This window comes from Siphateles boraxobius, unplaced genomic scaffold (genome assembly GCF_051911475.1).
Source record: "Siphateles boraxobius isolate OS27281-9 unplaced genomic scaffold, OSU_SipBor_1 3, whole genome shotgun sequence".
NCBI classification, from domain to species: Eukaryota; Metazoa; Chordata; class Actinopteri; order Cypriniformes; family Leuciscidae; genus Siphateles; species Siphateles boraxobius.
In genome coordinates this window covers 3119876-3140162 of record NW_027508919.1, presented here as the reverse complement: position 1 = coordinate 3140162, position 20287 = coordinate 3119876, and the positions used below count along the sequence as shown (strand labels likewise).

Here is a 20287-nt window from a genome sequence, read left to right as displayed (position 1 = left end):
CCTCAAACGACCCTTCTTCTTATACTAGATTTAAAAAAAAAAAAAAGGTTTTAGGAGAGGTTTTAGTATATACTGTGCACTACCAGTAAAAAATTTGGATACACCTGCTCATCCTTTAGTATTATTAATTTTTTTTTTTCATAAAGTCATCAAAACTTAAAAAAAAAACACAAACGGAAATATGAGAATTATCAAGTGTTTGAGCTTCTTTGTGCACAATCTGGACATTCCCTAAACTTCAGATGCATCCTGGGATGCTTTTTACACAAGTATGATGGACACTAAGTCTGAGTCAACAAGTCTTGTTGATGCTTTATCTTCACTATTCATTCAAACTCATCCATTAAAATGTACATAAATGTACATAAATCATTCTAGTGTCGTAAAGAAAATCTTTATTATGGGGAGATTATCTTTGACTGCAAATAATTTTTTTTTTTTTTGCATTTCAGCATAAGTTTATAGCAGGGTTATTACGGTTAGCTGAAACTAAAACTATAAAAACAGTTTTGGTTTATGTAAAAAAAAAATGCCAAGGCAACATTTCTAATTTTCATTTCGTTTAACTTGATGTACTAAAATACCTAAAACTGATATATAGAATAATATATATAAACTTAGAAAATGACAAAAGAACACAACAAAATTACTAAAAATTTGACTAAATGAAAACAGAAAATTTTAATGAGAACTATAATAATATCTGAATTATATTAAAATAACACTAGACTTTAGACCATAATGTTTTTAAGATCATAAGAATCATAAATCCCAATCTCTGTACTGTAATGAAAATTATTTAATTAAATTACTGTCTTAAATCATAGTTTTATAAAACAAATCATTTTCTGAAAATTGCTGAAATGTTTCAGACTATTACATCAAATAACACAATACTAAATGAATGATATGATATTTAAAATGTATTTTTTTTTTCAAATTACAAAAAAATGCAGGTGGGGCATGTGGAACATAAACATTCTTAGGATTGAAAATGAAGTGAACATGAACCTAAAGCGCATTCATTTACTTTAAAATGGAGAAAAATGCTTGTGCATGCAAGTTGTAATCTCTTTCACAGCCTCTCTCTCTCTCTCTCTCTCTCTCTCTCTCTCTGGTGATACATGAGGGCTTATTTGTGTGAGCTCATTATGATTAATAACGCGCAGACTGCGGATGCTCCATTGTCACGAGAGAAAATGGAAAATGCAATTACCCGTTTGAGATGGCTGGGAAAACAGGACTCATTGAAGACTGACTGTACTATTGGAAAAACAGCGAGATAAAATGGCATTAAATTAAACAGTAAAGGAACCTCAGTCAACAAGGCCAAATTATTTAAGTTCAATCTAGACTTCACAAATAACCATTACTGTGGGAGACTATGACAATGTCGGGAAACACTGTGAACATTTAACATATTGCATTAATGGTTATAAAAATAACAATGTGCGGTATTAGCATCCCCACAAAAGTATTACCCATTGTGACCTAATCGTAGCCTTGGGTGATATAGATCAACATAAAATCACCTATGAAAACACAATAAACTAAGGTTATCAAAGCATGGTCCTGTGAAATTAAGTATTTAAAGGGTTAGTTCACCCAAAAATTACTTTCTTCTTTCAGTCGGGTCAGAGGTCACTCTTCCTCCGAAACAGACTCATGTACGCCCGTTACCGGAAGCCAGTGATTATAGTTTATAAAGTTAGACATTTCTTGCAAAAATGCATCGCTTTGCTTCAGAAGGCCTTCATTAAACCACATACAGATGGCTTTAGGGTTAGTACATTATAGGATAATTTTAATTTTTTGGTGAACTCAACCTTTAAATCTCACAACATCAAGGAATATGATTCCACTTTATTTTTATGGTAGACCTTCTGTTGACTATGAGAGTTAATTGACACCTAGGTGCAAAGTTACCTATTAGACTGTTAGGGGTTAGTATAAGTTGACATACTTGAAAATTTGTGGATGATACTATGTGCACCTTATCAATTTTTACCTCAGCTTGTGAAAAAGTGATGAACTTTGACTCTCTCTTTCCAGTATTATTATGGTGGTTTTACAGGTTGTTCTTTAATTATGTTTACATTAATAAATACATGTTTTTTTCTGCAAAAATTACAGTTTTTTACAGTGTGCATCATCTTTATCAAAATAATTTCTAATGATTTCTTATATGTTAAAGTGCAAATTATTTTTTTTTCTTTGCCCCTATTTTACCCGGAGATATATGCACTGTCTTCCCAATATTTCATGCAAATGCCATGTAATGAAAGTCATTCAGTGCTGTTATAGGATGGGCTATAGGATGGCCAGTTTGATAGACACCTTATTGAGTTAATGCTGCTTGGACTCATTCCAAAAGCCCTAAATTGCAAGGCCATCAATCTCAGCTAGTGTTTTTCCTCACTCAAAGGGACTCATCAATTAGGAGGCTGGTGCTCCCTGTGTTCTGGCCCAGACGCTGGGACCCCCATCTAATACAACAGGCCTGTCTGGGCTGAGACTGTGCAAAGATGGAGAGAGAGAGAGAGAGAGAGAGAGAGAGAGAGAGAGAGAGAGAGAGAGAGAGAGAGAGAGAGAGAGAGAGAGAGAGAGAGAGAGAGAGAGAGAGAGAGAGAGAGAGAGAGAGAGAGAGAGAGAGAGAATGGCTGCATGATAGACAGGACTAAGCCTGAGGGTACATCATTATTACCAGAAGCCACCTCTCCCTCTCTTTCCTTCTCTTCACTCCTGCTCCACCATGTATTTATCTGTATTCTCTCTTTCTCTCTCTCTCTCTCAAAATTGTTTATGTGTATATATATATATATAAACACTATCACTATTTTCTAAAAAACAAACAAACAAACACATAAGCTAAGAAACAAACTTAATTAGATTTATTATTAATAATAACAATAACAAGGATACAAAGTTATTTATTTAAATTATATATATATATATATATATATATATATATATATATATATATATATATATATATAGGCCCACACATGTATATCCAAGTAATTCTGTAATGTCTGAAATAGTGAGTCAACGAATAATGCCGTTTTAATTAATATATTTACACACATATTGTAAATAAATACATTTTAAGTTTTATAATTAATATATGCAAAACATATTTAGGAAGTAAACAAAACTATGGCTATTTTTTTTTGGTAGTTCAGTCATGGCTACTGGGTAAACCTCTTTTGAGATGCTTAGGTTATTTCGTTCGTTTAATTTTGATTCGATTCTAGCAGTAGGATCAAAAGAGTAAACAAACTGTTATTGTTACATTCATTTGAACATTTCCCGTGTGTTTTCATTAAGTTGGTCCATGCCGCCCCTCCCCCGGGTAACGGGCTCCACCCCCGCAGGTGTCCGGCAGAAGGTCCCTCTCCGCCCGCAGCCCGCGGGCATCAGCGCTGAGTCCCTGCCGGTGGCGGCTGCTGGTGGACCAAATTAAATTACTGCTCACGGTTTGTAAACAACACAAAGCCAATGATACGCTTAATTACGCTTTTGACACTTCAACGAGACGCGTGTAGAAACGCGATCGGAACGAAAGACACAAAAGATGGATTACAAGAAACACAATAATGCTTGAAGCAGATGCGTTTAAATTAAACACGTTTCCTTGTAGTGCTTTCATTGTTGATCTATCTATCTATCTATCTATCTATCTATCTATCTATCTATCTATCTATCTATCTATCTATCTATCTATCTATCTATCTATCTATCTATCTATCTATCTATCTATCTATCTATCTATAACCATATGTTTGATTAATGTATTTATCAATAAGTAAACTAATAATGCCCTTATTAAACTTTGGTTTCCTGTTAAATGCCCCTATAAATGGCACTAATGAACCAACATGGTGTCAATCACCGTTAAATAAAAATGTCCTAACATTTGAACATTTTCATACTGAAAAAAAAAACTAAATAGGGGGTCTTCCTCAATTACTATAATAATCTGTAATCTAAAAAAACTTGATTTAAACTATTAATACAAGGCACCTTCGAATATGCTGAAAACAATTCATGTGCTAGTCATTCCAGTGAAAGATCACATATCCATTAATTAATTAATACATTAAAATACACACTAAAATATATTTATTTGTGTAATTATTTGTAAGTCATATTTTCGTTTGTTTACGACCTGTGCCATGATCAATAAATTTACTGCCAGAAATGTCCTGAAAATACGGAATAATGAGAAAACAAGAGGGGAAAAAATGTCAATACAATACAATAGTTTTACAATAGTTTTTTTATTTATTTAAAAACACTGCGTGCAAGATTATTGACATCAATATCTTGCCTAAATTAGTTACATCGAATAGATTGAAAACCTTGAGTTATAATCGTTTTACTCAATTAATATTAAAATGAAAATTCTGATAATACATAATGTTAAGTAAAAGAAGATATAGGCAACATAATTTCAAATATATAACAAACGTATGCATGCATACAAAAGAAACATACTAATGCGTTTTAATATTATTTATTCTCTTATCTTATTCATTCAATAATAATAATAATAATAATAATAATAATAATAAACTAAAAAATAAAGCTCGAATTAAACTATACATCCAAAAACTAAACAAAATGATTTTTTCTTCCATTACCATCCCTATTTCTCCCAAACGCCCTCTGCGCGCAAAATTCATATCGACAAAGTGAATAAAACAATTCATTATTCCAACACTTTATCTGTTCCAGGTCACACAAGACCTTGCGATGTTATCCCGTCTCCCCTGCCCTCACACCTCTCATTTAGCCCACATTACCAGATGACGTATCGGAGATCCCGGTGCGCTCTTTTGGCGGTCCGTCCAGTTGAAGCCGTCTGATCGGGCAAGCAGGCGCCAGGTTCTCCCGGGGGAGAGAGACAGTCAAGGACTGCAGCTCGAGATGCAGAATAACGTAATTCAATCTGCTCTGAATTCAACCTAATTACAGCAGAAAGCACAACAGTCATGGGAGGGATGGAGAATGGTGCAATGGATGCGAATCATCTCTTTGACAGGATCATCGACACACACACACACACACACACACACACACACACACACACACACACACACACACACACACACACACACACACACACACACACACACACACACACACACACACACACACACACACGCATTTGAGGGGCACGAGGCCAAAATGCACACGAGGTAATGCTGGAGGTAAAAGGATGTACTGACACTAAGAGGCGCAGGGATCAGCCAGAGCTGTTGCGCCATGCATTTCCCTGCTGAAACACAGGCTGAAGTCTCTTTTGAAGCTTCTAACATAGGAAGATTAAAGAGAATAAAATAACGAAATATAGGCTAATTATAGTCTACTACTAATTATATAATAATAATAATAATAATAATAACAAAGCATTATATTTATAATTTATTAGGTTACACTTATTTTAAGGTGTCGTTGATACACTGTAATTATACAGTTAAGTAGGTCTACTGATAATATAAAACAACTATATGGTTAGGATTAGGGTATGGTTTGGGGTGTTTTGCATGTAATGATGCATAATTTATAGTTATAACTATGTAATAATGACACTGCAAGTGTTACAATTTATGATTAGTGATTTAGCAATAGCAGCTGTATTTAATGCACAACTGCAACAGTAGCAGTTAAAATGTAAAAGATCGTCTTGCATTTAAAGTGAAAAACAGATGCAGTGCACAGTCAATCCTCATAATCTATAGATGGATGCAGCTGTGATGGGTGGGATTTTCCTTTCAAACCCACGTGCCGGCTTCATATTGAACATGGCGGCAGGTGTTCTGGCAATACATTTGAATGGTTGTTTGTTATGTTGTTTTTGTTTGATCGTTTCTTACTATAAAAAAAGCTCTACGTGAATTTGCTTAGATTGACAGCTCATGTAAATAACTGAGAAAAGGAGGCTCGGAGTAACAAGCCTATTTTGCTACTGATTCATCTCATTCTTTATGTAGCGTTGCAATCGCCATTTGTCATGAACTGTGCTGCTTGGTATCGCCTTCCAATCCCTGTGGCACCATATTGAGCAAACACTATCACAGTTGTTTGCAAATCTCCAAAAGCGCCCTGAAACAGGTTATACACCCGGGAGGGCGTCGGGTCACCGAATCTGTTGAAAAGCGCACTGTGACAAATTCTTTTTGTCTTCGCTTTGTCTTTATACTTTATTATCATCATCGCCTGGAGATTCCGATTTATCAACGACCCCTATATAGGCTACTCTCAACAGCCTTGCCAAGATATCGCCTACGGGCAACCAGCTATCAGGGCTGTATATTAGGCTTGCACTGGTAGGAAGGCCGCTTTAGAATGAACCAAATTAGGTCAAAATGAAAGGGTTAGGGGGTGTTTAAAGTATGCATTCGTTTTACGTACAAAGATTTCAGTATCCACAAAAGTTAGAGTGCGCAAAATGCGCTCGCGAACAGAAATCGCTTGCGGAGGTAACCATGGCAACAGCTGCTCGCTATTAGCTATCAGACACTGGCAGAAGTAGCATCAGATATTATTTGCACATCACAAGATACAAGACAATTTTCCAAAGACAATTTGGTTGAGCCCTGAAAATCACTGGCAGAAATAAACTTGAAAAGTAGGCTACGGTTCTGATTTGCTTTCAAATTATCCATGCGTTTCAGATTTTCTCATCTGAAAATAGCGTTTTCAGTCTTGATTTATACATTGCAATGTTTTAACAGGACATTAATTGGATAGATTTTAAAATAAACACTCCATTGCACCTAATGAAATGAAACAAGAGTTGGGTAGGCGCGGTTTGTCAGGTTCAATAATTCGAGTGCTTCTTAGTGTTAAAAATAATTACAACTTAAAGCAATTAGTAACCATTAGATAATATTTTGCCTCCGCGCGAAAATGTAATTGTGTTTAACATTCACTGCTGACGAAAACAACTCGAGAACGCCGGGAAGCGTTTGCCTCTGGAATTTAATTCAACTCAATAACAGCAAGAGAGAAACGCAATTAAAATATTTCCAGCACAGTTCATTTAGTCCTATAATAACTGTGGTTAAAATAAAGCAATCTTAGGGAAAATAAGTGCTGCAGGAATATGAATGTGCAAGAAATTAGATCTACTATTGCATACGTGTATATAGACCACAAAATGGCATTAGGGTCAAATCATGGAAATGAAAACCATGAACTAATTTTTAATAATGATTGTTAATTCTGATTGAGCTTTATTTCTTTACAGCTTCATGATAAAGATGCAGATTATGACCCCAGATATGGGCCTTTAAAACCGAGATTCTCTCAAACTGAAGCAAACGATTATGATGGCAGATATATGACAAACTTTTAAGAGAACCAACTCACATTGTGATACTATGAGATGTTTTTGTTGCACAACACGACCTCGTGCAGTTAAAAGCCACGACTCCGGGATTCTTTATTCGACATCACTGAGAACCAAAAACACACACACACACACACACACACACACACACACACACACACACACACACACACACACACACACACACACACACACACACACACACACACACACACACACACGCACGAGGAGCGCTTCTTATTGATACAGCTTTGTATTCAGAAAATTGATTTTTATGCTTCCCTCTAGCCACTTTGTGCTGCGGAGAAATATTTTTATTCGTGCGAAAGCTGAAATAAGTACGTAATAAAACGATGATATATTAAATTCGTTTTCCTTGCTTTCAGGTTTTATTATGCGCCATTTTTCATTTTTATTGAATTGAAAGCGGAGAATCTTCCACTGTAGCTTCAGGCAAAAAAAGGTTAAATTATTTGCGCCAATCACAGCGGCTTCTGCATCACTAAAGGCAACTGATGCTTCTCTGGCTTCAGCCTTTATTTTACGCACCCAAAGGCTACAGTGCACTTCAATGAAATTCACTTTTATTTGATTAAGCAAATGCATTGCCATGTGTAAAGCTGCATGTTTCTGTACCCTTGACAAAACCCGAAGTGCTCTTGTCAGAATTGAACTAAACATTTTGGCCTTTATTGGATGGGATAATTAACAGCATCAACCCTGTGGTTTGCAAGTTATTTTTTTTTTTATCTTTCACAACATTAAAAATGAAGCCCGCTTTTTATTACTGGTATTATTGTAATATAGCCCAACCATGTTAATAGAATTTTCCTGCAACATTCACCTTTTTACAAGAGTCAATGGCAAACAAGATAAAAATGAGAAATATTTTTAAAAACATAGTTTAAACCACAAGCTGTAATCGTTCGTTGTATTCATGTTGGTTTTTCACACACTTTCGAAACCTCTATTTCCTATATAAATGTTGATTATTATCTAAAAGTAATCATCCAGTAAAAAAAGCGTAAGCATAAATTAAAAGGCTAAATAAATTGCACCTTCAAAATGATGAATACAAAAACTGAAAATAAATATAATGATTATCAATGTTTAAGGCTATTTCATTTTAATTTGACTTTTCAAAATATGATATTGTTGAAAAATGACCTTAGTGGCCCACAGTCATTAGGGTCTAAAGTTATCCGTTAAATGTTTTTCTTGTCATATGACAACAAAATGGCTTTCTGCAAGTTGCTTACACCACACACTGACTTTAATTTGACAGACCAAATATTGATATCTAAAAACAAAATCACTTCACTGCTTGTTTTTGAAAGAAACAATAATTTAAGATTATGACAAACTACTTACGTCAACACTTTTTAATAATTCTGCTACTCTGCTCTATTTTCTAGGAACATCAGACATTTTATTTTTAAACGCGAGCTGTAAAACAACAGCCATGGTTAAGGAAAAAAATAGAAGCGGGTTCTTTAAGAGAGGGGTGCGGGCGCGAGGCATTGTCTCTTTATAGAAGTGCGCTAGAGCCAATGGAGACGCGCGTGACAGAGTTTGGGCAGAAGGGGTTTGTCTCACCTGCTCAAAATCACTTCAAGAGGAGCGTGAACAGGACATTTTCAGCTCACGACAATTAATACGTACGTATCGGACAGTTAACACTTCACTTTAGATAACAGTGATGAGCTCAAGTCTGGGCCGCGCGCCTTTCTGAGGTACAACATCACTCCAGAAACGCGTCGTTCTGTTTGCTATACAACTTGGCAACTCGGCAAGTCATCACTCCGGGAATTAACAGTAAGCGCGGAGCCCTTACTGGCGAGTTGCTATTTTAGGCAACAACATGGAACTGATTAAAAGCCAGACGCAATGCAAGAAAGTGTTGGATAACGTTGATTTTATCGTGAAGGAGTGAAAGTGATTTCTGATCTTCACATGCAGTTTTTGTGCATCAAATGGCAGCGGTATAAATTTCACGAGCTCTGAGCATTTCAAGGAAGAATATTTGTTTTTGTTGTTTTTTGATGTTGTTGTTGTTTTTTTGTTGTTTTTTACAAATAATAAATTATATACGTCTGGGAATAAATCGTATTGCGTTGAAGTTTTAGGAATTAAACATCTCAACCCTCCAAGCTGTGAGTAAAAGACAGAACCACGACGATGGAGCACACGGGTATCGAAGAGGTGAACCAGACCCACCAGCAGCACGAACCCATCAGTTTTGGAATAGATCAGATTCTCAATGGTTCCGATCAGCCGAGTAGTTGCATGCTTCCGAGCCGAACCGGCGACCCGGACTATGCGCTCGCGCCCAACGTCTACACCAACGGCTACAACAGCGTGTACAATCCGGCCTGTTCGATGGCGGCTGGACTGGCAGGTCACTACAACGTAAACATGAACATGAATGTGAGCATGAATATGAACGTTAACGTGAACTCAGGGAATGCAGGCGGTGTCATCCGCGTCCCGGCCCACAGACCCATGCCACCCGCACATCACCCGCCGACAACAGCCCATCCACCGGGCATCGCGGCGGGAATGCCCACTATGCCCACGATACCCAGCATGGGCAGTCCCGCCAGCTTCTCGTTCCCCTGGATGGAGAGCAGCAGAAGGTTTGCGAAAGACCGGCTTACCGGTAAGACTTGATTAGATATATTTACAGCGCTGTTAGAAAGCAGGCTAGACTAATTATGACCAACATCAACGAAGACGGACAATTCATTTGTTGCTGACTTTTAAGGTCGATGTTATCTGCTACAATGAGAAGTGTTTCATTAGCTCAGAAGAACTGAATTAAGCCTTTTATATCAAGAGAGAAAAAAAATCTAGCTGCTGATTAATATTAATAAATTAAATGTAAATTAATATTAATAATACAAATGTTGTAAAACAGCGGCATTTCAATGAATAGCAGAAAATATTTCATACCAAAATTCATCAAACACACAGACTTAAAAAAACGCTACGGTATTTTATTATTAAAATCCCTTACCTAGTAGGCTATTGTAGGCTACTGCTCCTTTAAAAAGAGAAGAGTCAATCTCAAGATTACAAGAATAAATAATATTAATACTGTAAGAAATAAATTAAAAACATCACAGCAGAAACTCAAAGCTAAATGCCTCTTTTCAGGCCCACATTTCCACTGAGAGATTTTCTTTGACTCTGCCGTTTGTTAAAGACATATTTCAATGCATTACGATCTTTAACCACTAAAATGTAATATTCACGTTTCAATACAATAACATATATTTGCATATAAAATAATTCTATATGCAGAAATATAATATTTCAGCCTAACAGAATTTTCAAGATAATTTTTCTGGAGCCAAATGAATTTCAATTTAAAATAAATGCCTTCTAACTTTAGCCTAGAATATTAACTCGGTTGCCATTATTAAGTGTTTATATTTAGGTTGATGATTGTTGTAGTTTTACCCGTTTCTATTTTCTCTTTTCTTGCTAAAACACTTGAAGTGTCACATCTCTGCATCGCGCTTGAATTAATATGGGAAATCCTCTAAACCCTTCACTAGCTTTACCCGCGACACATGTAACACTAGACAATCTTTTAAACCAGGACGCTCACAATAATTCTGTTTTATTTGAGACAGCACATGCTGTCGCACAAGCATCACCTCGGCCTGTAGATATTATACGTGTATATTGCTCATAAAAACACAGTGGCTTTCAAAATAACAATTTCTTGTGGAATGGTTTTATGACACCGTCACGTCTATATTCTTGAGCTACTGTCTCTCTGGGCCATTAGGACAAATGACTGATGATCCTGTGGTTGCAGGGAGCTAAATGTTGCCAGTATGTCACAGCCAGTAGTAATGCGTAATGGCATGTTGACAAATCGTTTTAATCTACGCAAACATAATACCAATAGAGATCCAACAGAGGACGATTTTGGATAACATTTCCAAGTGGGACGGGGGAAAAAAGCATGCATTTCTGAAGAATAGCCTAGCCTGTGTATGATTACAGAAAAGGAAACGATGATATTTTATTATTATTAGATTAATATTTGCGTAGGCCTATTATGGAGATTTAAGAGTCTTTTTATTTATTTATTTATTTATATATATATTTTTAAATGTATATTTTGATGAAGCAAATTCCAGATAATAAATAATAAGAAAATATAGGCTATGCACGGGATTGGTTGTCTCGTCTGTAGCCGTAACATCCTTCGTTTTCCATTTGGCCAGTTCGCGTCTTCAAATGACGTCACTCATAGTCAGACTAAAAAGAAGAAGAATATGGATTTCTGCGCATTAAAAATTCAGAATTCCGCTCTATTGCCATTAATTATTCAAATGAGAGAATGATATGTCAAGTGCAAATGCTCTTTTGTAAATATGCTTATCAATTTTACTCATAGTCACTTTGGGCCACTCGTTTATTCTATTTTATCTCTTCCGAATTGCGCTGGATATAGAAGTAACGAAAGGCCTATTTCATTTTTTTAAGAAATTAAATGCACAGTATATATAAGTATATAAACATTTTGATGATGTGAAAAAACATACATATCTATATACATATAAATACAAAAATAATAACCGTTTGCTGAAACCATTTTTTTTTTAAATCACAGAATTTGCGTCCAACACCTTGAATGCTGTCTTTTCATTTTCAAGATATTTAGACTAAATTATACCAACATTATAAGATATATAATAGTAGTTTTAACATTGCAATTAATTAATCCAAACAAACCAGAGCCACTTCATAATGCGCTTATAGGCCTTGTAGTAAAGGCACGATGCCTGTCTGGAATAGGTTTCTCTTTTTCCAGTTATTTTCATCGTCAGCTTGAATTGCATGTCTGGATTTCACCACAAGTGTCACGGCGCGTATAGGTGCACGGACAGGCCTGAGACTCGATATGCACTGCAGGCCGGACATATCATGCCGTATTGGGAGGCGATTGAAGGCTGTAGTCTACCACATGTTCTTTTGTTAATTGACTCCTTGGCAGTTTGCAAGTTTATAAAAATCCAGAAATGCATAAACAGATTGAGTCGCTCTCAAGTCAATAAACACATGCTCTGGCGATGCTAACGGCGCGCGGCCTTTACGCACGGCTTTCTGTTCCTGTTAACAGCACTGGTGACAACTACGACGTGCAAAGAGCTATATACAACTCTGTAAGCAAAATGACTGTTGTAATAGACCATTTTCAAATATACACAATGCCAGAATCTGCACTGACACAAGAAAAAAGAACGTAACCTATAATTCAAACTTCTGTTTAGTGCCAGTATTCGTTTCCGCGCGTGCTCTGGAAAGGCACTGCAGCCACTTGCACTGATTCACATAACAGTATATTCATATAAGTAAATGTATTTGTGTTACCGCTGGTGGGGGCTATTGGGTCCAGCTGCATCACAACATGGGGCAGGTGATGGTCGTAATCTGATATCACTGGCCTTGGAGAAATTGCAAAATGAAATTGCATGTGGATGCCCCTCAATCTGAAATGACAATAATGATCTTTCCCACCCATAAATACAAATGATTATGAAACTGAGACGAGGCCGTGTAGCCATGGTGACAGTGTCTGAAGGGACGACGAGGCTCTCGAGCGGACGGTTTATGGCTTTTCCTGACAATTATTCTATTTTATTCGATATTTCAATTCCCAGCATGAGGGACAATTTAAAGGCACATTCTGTTTTGCCTCACTGCGCGTAAATAGCGACAAATGCCCATGTTATATTTCAATATCGCGCTTTGAATCCATTACATGTATATTTATTAGATTTCTACAAAGGTAATATTCGCAATGGGAAAGGCAGGCGCTGTCGCATGAAGGTGATATCACGTATAACTGATTTTATTACTGGCCGCATATTCTCTAAGGCAAGCTTTGATTTTTTGATGTGCTCACCATAAATTTTATTACACAGACTTATCATTTAGAATTCCCTCTGCTGTCGACAGTGAATGCGGGGATTGTTTTTGTTTCCATTTGACCCACATATGCATCTGCGGAAGAGTGTTTCTGGGAAATGTATTATTCGTTTTGTTCTGCAATCTGCAAACCTGACACATAGTAGAAAAGAAAAAATAACACCGATCAAGTAAAAGCTGTGACATTACATCGACAGAAGGAGGAAAAAAAACACAGCCACGCACGGTGACATAAAGCCTATATCATATATATACCTATAAAAATAGAATCAAATAATATTATTAATTTATCTTTATAATTGTGATGGCAAACGCAGGATCAGACCGAATATTATCCGTGTGCGTAATTGATGATGACGCGTGCCGCCTGTCACTCAAGATCAGCGCTTTAATTAAAAGCAATCAAATCCAATTGCGCACAGGATTGAAGAGTCTATGCGCTTAATCCAATCAGAAGTCTTTTTACTAGCTCGTCTAATAAAATATGACAAATAAACTAATGATCTGGGTATTACGAATGTTCTGATCAAAATAAAATATCTAAATAAATAAAATTATGACACCTTTTTTTGTTTTATCAGTTACTCTAATAAAATGAAGCTGGACCAAAACAGATTCAATGTCAGCCTGACCTCGTGTCAGGAATCCCAGCGTGACTAGTGTGTGAACTGTTGAGAAGTTCTTCTGAGAGCAGCAGTGAATCTTCAATTACACAAGAACGTGAATGAATGTAGTTGAGTAGTTGACATTTACAGATCTCGAACATGGTATTATCTGAACTCCAACCTGCCAAACAGAAAAATTCTGTCTGTCTTCACACATGGCCAGCCAACCATTGCAAGACCCAAGTTCAGCCACAAGGATCACAGAGCACCTTGGTCAAAGGTCACTCGCTTGGTTTACTCAAAAACAGGGTTTTACACTCCAATTATTTGTCTTAGTACAATTCCTTAATTTCATTTTTTTTCCCTTTTATTTTAGGATAGTCATACTATAAGTTATTGTGTCTAAATGAACTATTTAATTTAAAATAATTATCTAGGACATATAATGTTTAATCTCTCTCTTTTACGTTTTCTTTTCACAAAATTATAATTCGTACACACTACACTGTCCATAAACATTTTCTTTAGATGTTCCATATTAATTTGGGATTCCATTTCAACACGCAATCAAACAGACAGATTACTCCCAATACAGGAATTACCTGTAGAGACATGTCTAAATGTAAGAATAATATACATACGGTATATGTGTGTGTGTGGGTATTTATATGTATATATATATATATATATATATATATATATATATATATATACACTGTATATATATATATATATACACTGTATATATATATATATATATATATATATATATATATATATATACACACACACACACACAGTGTTGATTTTATGATGATACATTAAATACATGAAATAATATATTATATTAACAATGATATATGAACATAAAAATGTATATACATTTATATTCAGGCATGTAACTTCCATTTACACACATGTGAGGGACAAAATTAATTTTAGTGGTTGATAATATGGGCTTTTCCATGGTTGATTCTTCTATGACATTTGGTCTATATACCTTTTTACCTGAATATGTGGTTCCATCCTTGTTTGTATTCATCGAATGGCGATGACAGTTTGCCATACACACTGCTTATGGCATAAGAGAGGGTGTCATCATCCATTTGCTCTTTGAAATGAGTAAATGAATGTCATTGTGCACACTGCATGACCTATGATTTATTTATGCAGTTTCCTCGTTTGTTTCATTCAGGTACACATACACTATCCAGCTAACACATCAGGAGAGTAAACACTGCTCAAGAAAAGCATTATTTTGACTCCTTGACTGGGTTACAATTTGTTACCCTTTAATGTAACAAATTACCATGTAATTTCTCAATGCTCTCACCATGGAATCATCTAGGAATCATTTTACGGTCCAAATAAGGACTCCAAAACACTATTTGTGATATATATATGTATATACCTTTTATAAAAGGTAACATAAGTCAATGTGGGCTCGCATTTAGGAAACATGTTTCTTTCAAGGTGTTTATAATATACCACTTATCCACAGCTGATTCAACAACTAACATTTGTAGCAAAAAATAAAAGGAAGGAGGGGAGAGGTGAAAAAAACCCACATACAAATAATTCTGTATACAAAAATAAAATAACTCTGTTGTAATCCATGAATAATGCATAATAGAAGGAGTGAACGAGAAATGAACCTGAGTTCACTGCTGTTGCTGCAAGCACTTTTGTCATATAAACCTGAAATATAATGTGTCCATGTGCTGAAGTTTAAAAACAGTCTTGTTCGGAGGTAACCATAGCAACGGTACGCCGATCGAACTCTCAGTTCAGTTCAGGAAAACGAGTCACAATTAGAAATCACATAAAACCTGTACGTTTTGTTTAGAACGTCGTTAAGAATGTTGAATGACTCATTTTAATGTTCATTTATATCTTCGTCTTTCAAACAAACTAGGCCTACATATTTCATAGGCTATATATAGCCTATATGAACCAGTGTTTAATTCTGCCCTACTGACCATGGATTTACTTGCACTGTTATTACGGTATAGCTGAAGACTTAAAAAATAATAATACAATAAAATAAATTTAGAATTAAAACTTTGAATATTGGATTTTACAAAACAAGGGAACACTTTATACCTAAAAATCATTCTCAAGTTATCAAACGTAATTTTCAGAAATTAAAATAGTATTAGGCTATAGGATACAATTTTTCCCGACATTTCAACTAGCTTATGCAATTCTACATTAAGCATTATTTAATGGTTCTGCTTGAATATTATTTGGCGTAGGCTACTGAAAGTGTTAACGAATGCATATATTTTTCACCTTTACTCACGCCCAATTCCTGTTTTTTTTCAGCAGCTCTTTCACCGTTCTCCGTGACACGACGGATCGGTCACCCGTACCAGAACCGAACTCCGCCGAAGAGGAAAAAGCCGCGCACGTCGTTCAGCCGCGTGCAGATCTGCGAGCTGGAGAAGCGCTTCCACCGGCAGAAGTATCTGGCGTCCGCGGAGCGAGCCACGCTTGCCAAGGCCTTGAAGATGACAGACGCTCAGGTCAAAACCTGGTTCCAGAACAGAAGAACAAAATGGAGGTGGGTGAAAGTATATAAGATTTTAAATGCCTTGTTTTGTCCCAATCAGTCAAAATGTTGTTTTAATAAAAGAAAGAAGCGACAATAATGCCAAGATATGCACTTTCACCAATTAGAAATTAGCACAACCAACAACTCTCTGGTGACATTTTTTTTTTCAATATTATTTGCCATCCTATTTATTTTTAACTAAATTGTATTACCACGAATGTATGCACACATTTAAAAATGTCCTTTTATTAGAAATGAAAACTTTATCTTTGAAAATTTCATATTTGTTTTCTATTTTTTTTTGTGCTACCTTAGATTGCCTTTATTTGTATTCATTTATAGTTAGTCCGTTGTGTTCATAACATAGCTTATATGTGTGTGTATATGTATGTATGTATGTATGTATGTATATATACCTGTATATATGTGTGTGTGTATACATATATATATATATATATATATATATATATATATATATACACACATACACACACGCATGCATTTGGCAATACATTATTAGATATATTTCCCAATAACAGCTATAATTTTGTCAGAAATGAGCTTAAGTGAAGAGTGGAAAATATTTTGAATCTGCAGAGGTTTGCATTTTTATTTGTTTATTTATTTTCCATTGGACACCAATTGCCTTGACCAAGCAGAAACGTTGAAGCTCTTAAAGGGCTCTGTGGAAACTTGCTGTCCATGCAGTACAGAACCTATACTTCTGAATAATTGAGAGCATGTCCATCCCTTCCCCATAATCTACTCAAGCTTTTGCTGTTGGCTCTTTTGGAGCAAATAAGTGCCCAATCTAATTAAGAGCAGGCTTACTTACCTTTGGTTTTACCAACAGGCAATAGGCAGACAAGAGCTGGCTGAACGTGATTTATTTATAATGAAGCTGAGTCATGGCCTTTCACAAATAAAAATGTATTATGGTTGTTTCAGCCTACTCATCAATATTTATGGAGCTCAACTTAATTCAACAATTATCTGTATCTGATGAAAGCTGCTGGGAAACATTCATTAGCCTGGTCCCTTCTCTGCACTGTTGAATTTGCAGTGCCTCTTAGGAATGAAATTCTGGTCAATCTTACTGGATACCGACCAAACCTGAATATCAATTGAATTTAGCAACACTGAAAACATTTGATCTCAAAATGAATTCAGATTTCAGAGAGGCCTCAATGAAAATCCTACAGTCTAAAGACCTCATCTTCCATGACCAAATCTGTCCACCATGAGGGTCTAAATCGTTGCAATACACCTGCCGCCCGGCGTCCATTAACCACACGTCACATGCAGCTAAATACATCACTGTAATGTGATTGCACTTGGCTCATTTGATCACAGGCTTGTTACGCATACGATCGACACACAAATACATCCTTCATCCTCAAAGTGTCTCTAGACTACAGTCGAATATTATACATCACAACAAAAATTTCTCATAAAACCTGATGGGAACTGCAGCACTCATTTGTTTTTAGCTGTTTTTCTTTGCATTTTCCATGCTGTAAGTGATCACCATTGAACCATTTACCATCTTAAATCTGATGAAATATTAAAATATGGCATTATACATAAATGGTACTTGCATAAGATATATTTAAATATATATGCGTAAAATGACCTTAATGAGTGTCTCAAAAATGTTGGAAAATGTGCAGTTTTGTTACTGTAAAGAGCCATTTATATCCTTAAAAAAGCTTTTGTTGGTCAATACACTGATAATTATTTGACTTTTAAAAACATTTTTAATTACCATTTGTTTTCTGCTTCGCTCACTCTAGAAGCAAAGGTTCTAAATAACTCATTAAAATACGTCAGGCACTTCATATAGAACTTTTCAGGGGTTTCCATCATTTAATGGATTTAGTTTGAATTCATTTTTAATTTTATTACATTTTATTAAAAAGCGTGTAAATACATTTACCACTAGAAAAAATGTGAAACAACATGTAAACGTGAAAGTATTATGCAGTAATTTAAGACATTTCTCCTTATATAGAACCATTTTGTTATAAAGGGTTCTTTAAAATTTAAGGGGTAAGGGGTAAAAAAAAATCTACTACAATAATTAAATGAAATACATTTTCAGTGAATTTTATGTTAAAGGGATGGTTCACCAAAAAATGTAAATTATTTTTATTTATTCACCCTCATGTTGTTCCAAACCTGTATGACTTTCTTTCTTCATTCTTTCTTCTTATTTTTGTCCATACAATAAAAATCCCAATGATAAAAGCAGTGTGGAACGACACCAGGGTGATTAAACTAGAGATTTTGAATGTTTCAGTGAACTATCCCTTTAAATTAATGCAGCTGGTAAAAAGATGAATCATGTTCAATCTATCAAAGTATATATCAGGTCCCCGGACCAATAAAATAGGAATTATTCGTTGTTTTGTCACGTACTGTTGTATAATATTCACATCTGTAATGCTGACAGCTCCAATAGGCTCCTCGTGTACATTCAAGGCATTATTAAATGTACAGTACCATTAACATTCACATGTTTCATTCAAAACGACTTTAGTCACAACGCACATATTGTTATTTTTCACAAAGGCATGACATTTCTTTTGTGTGTACGGAGAGCACAGCTCTCTCAAGGTAATTAAAACCAGCCTAGGACCTGCACTAGGTAAACATGTTAGTTGACATAATCCACTTTTGTATTTGAAAAGGGGCTCTGTCACTGCACATCATGTTGACTTCAATCATGCGTCTCTGATGACAGGAGGCAGACCGCTGAGGAGAGAGAGGCTGAGCGACAGCAAGCCAACCGCCTGATGCTACAGCTCCAACAGGAGGCCTTTCAGAAGACCCTGAGTCAGCCGCTCCAACAAGACCCTCTCTGTCTACACAACTCCTCGCTTTACGCCCTGCAGAACTTACAGCCGTGGGCCGATGACAACAAGGTGACGTCCGTCACCTCAGTCGCATCTGTGGTCTGACCCACAACTCTCATGTGTGCTAGTTAATTGAGAAAGGATTGTATAGCACATTGTAGGACACCAATTAGACCTTAATTTGGGTGGATCTCTCACATTCTCACTTGGACTCACGAGAATCTGTACGACGCCATACGTTTTTTTTGTGAGATCTTGCTCTGTAGAAACGTCTTTTCCAATCACACATGGAAAGAATCAATTCAATTCCAATGATTTTTGACAGGATCAACTTTGAGCCTGGGATAAAAATCGCTAGAGCAATTTCATAAAAAAAAACAGTAACAGATTAAACCGTATTTTTTGTGTATTCGTTTGTTTAGCATTTTTCAGAAATGTGCATATTTAAGTCTTGGCGTGGAGCAAAAACCCTAATGTATTCCCAGTTAAAGTGGAAAGCAAACAAACACAAGCACACCCAGTTTACATTTTCATTCCCACCTGAATCTGACTGGTCATTTGCTCGACCCTTATGCTACATTCTCGTTCCTCTTTCTTCAGCTACCCATCTAAGAGAGGGACGGGCTATGTCCTTTCAACCCCAAAACCGCAAAGCTGTCTGATGAATTTCACCCATCAAGACGGCTGGCTACGTGCCGTTTGGCATCAAGGAGACTGACTCAACCCCAGACTCGTTCATTCTTGTTCTTTTTATTTGTGTTTTTTTCCCCCTTTGGACTTTGTAAGATGTGTTTGTGATGCATGTTCTCTACATTTCTTGTATGAAGAGATGGACAAAAAACTGTTAGTTCTTTCCAGCTGGAGTCCTTCCTAAAACGGAAGCAATTATGGAGGCGCTCTCTCTGGATTCTTCATGACGTGACATTTAAAGCTGTTTTATATTAAAAAGAATTGTGACTTCTAAGAC

At 36.0% G+C, this 20287-nt stretch overlaps 1 protein-coding gene across 5 annotated transcripts; it reads left to right on the top strand.

Moving 5' to 3' along the window:
• The first annotated feature begins 8906 nt into the window (after positions 1 to 8906).
• On the top strand, positions 8907 to 20287 carry tlx2 (T cell leukemia homeobox 2). Of its 5 annotated transcripts, none has more exons than XM_077247377.1 (4): positions 8907 to 10016; positions 16240 to 16474; positions 19209 to 19389; positions 19921 to 20287. In XM_077247377.1, the coding sequence occupies exons 1-4, from the start codon at positions 9536 to 9538 to the stop codon at positions 19930 to 19932; spliced, it is 909 nt and encodes a 302-aa protein (XP_077103492.1). In that variant the 5' UTR covers positions 8907 to 9535; the 3' UTR covers positions 19933 to 20287. The 5 variants fall into 5 exon arrangements, with proteins under 5 accessions (XP_077103492.1, XP_077103491.1, XP_077103490.1 ...); XM_077247376.1 differs by having other exon boundaries at positions 16237 to 16474; XM_077247375.1 differs by having other exon boundaries at positions 19209 to 20287.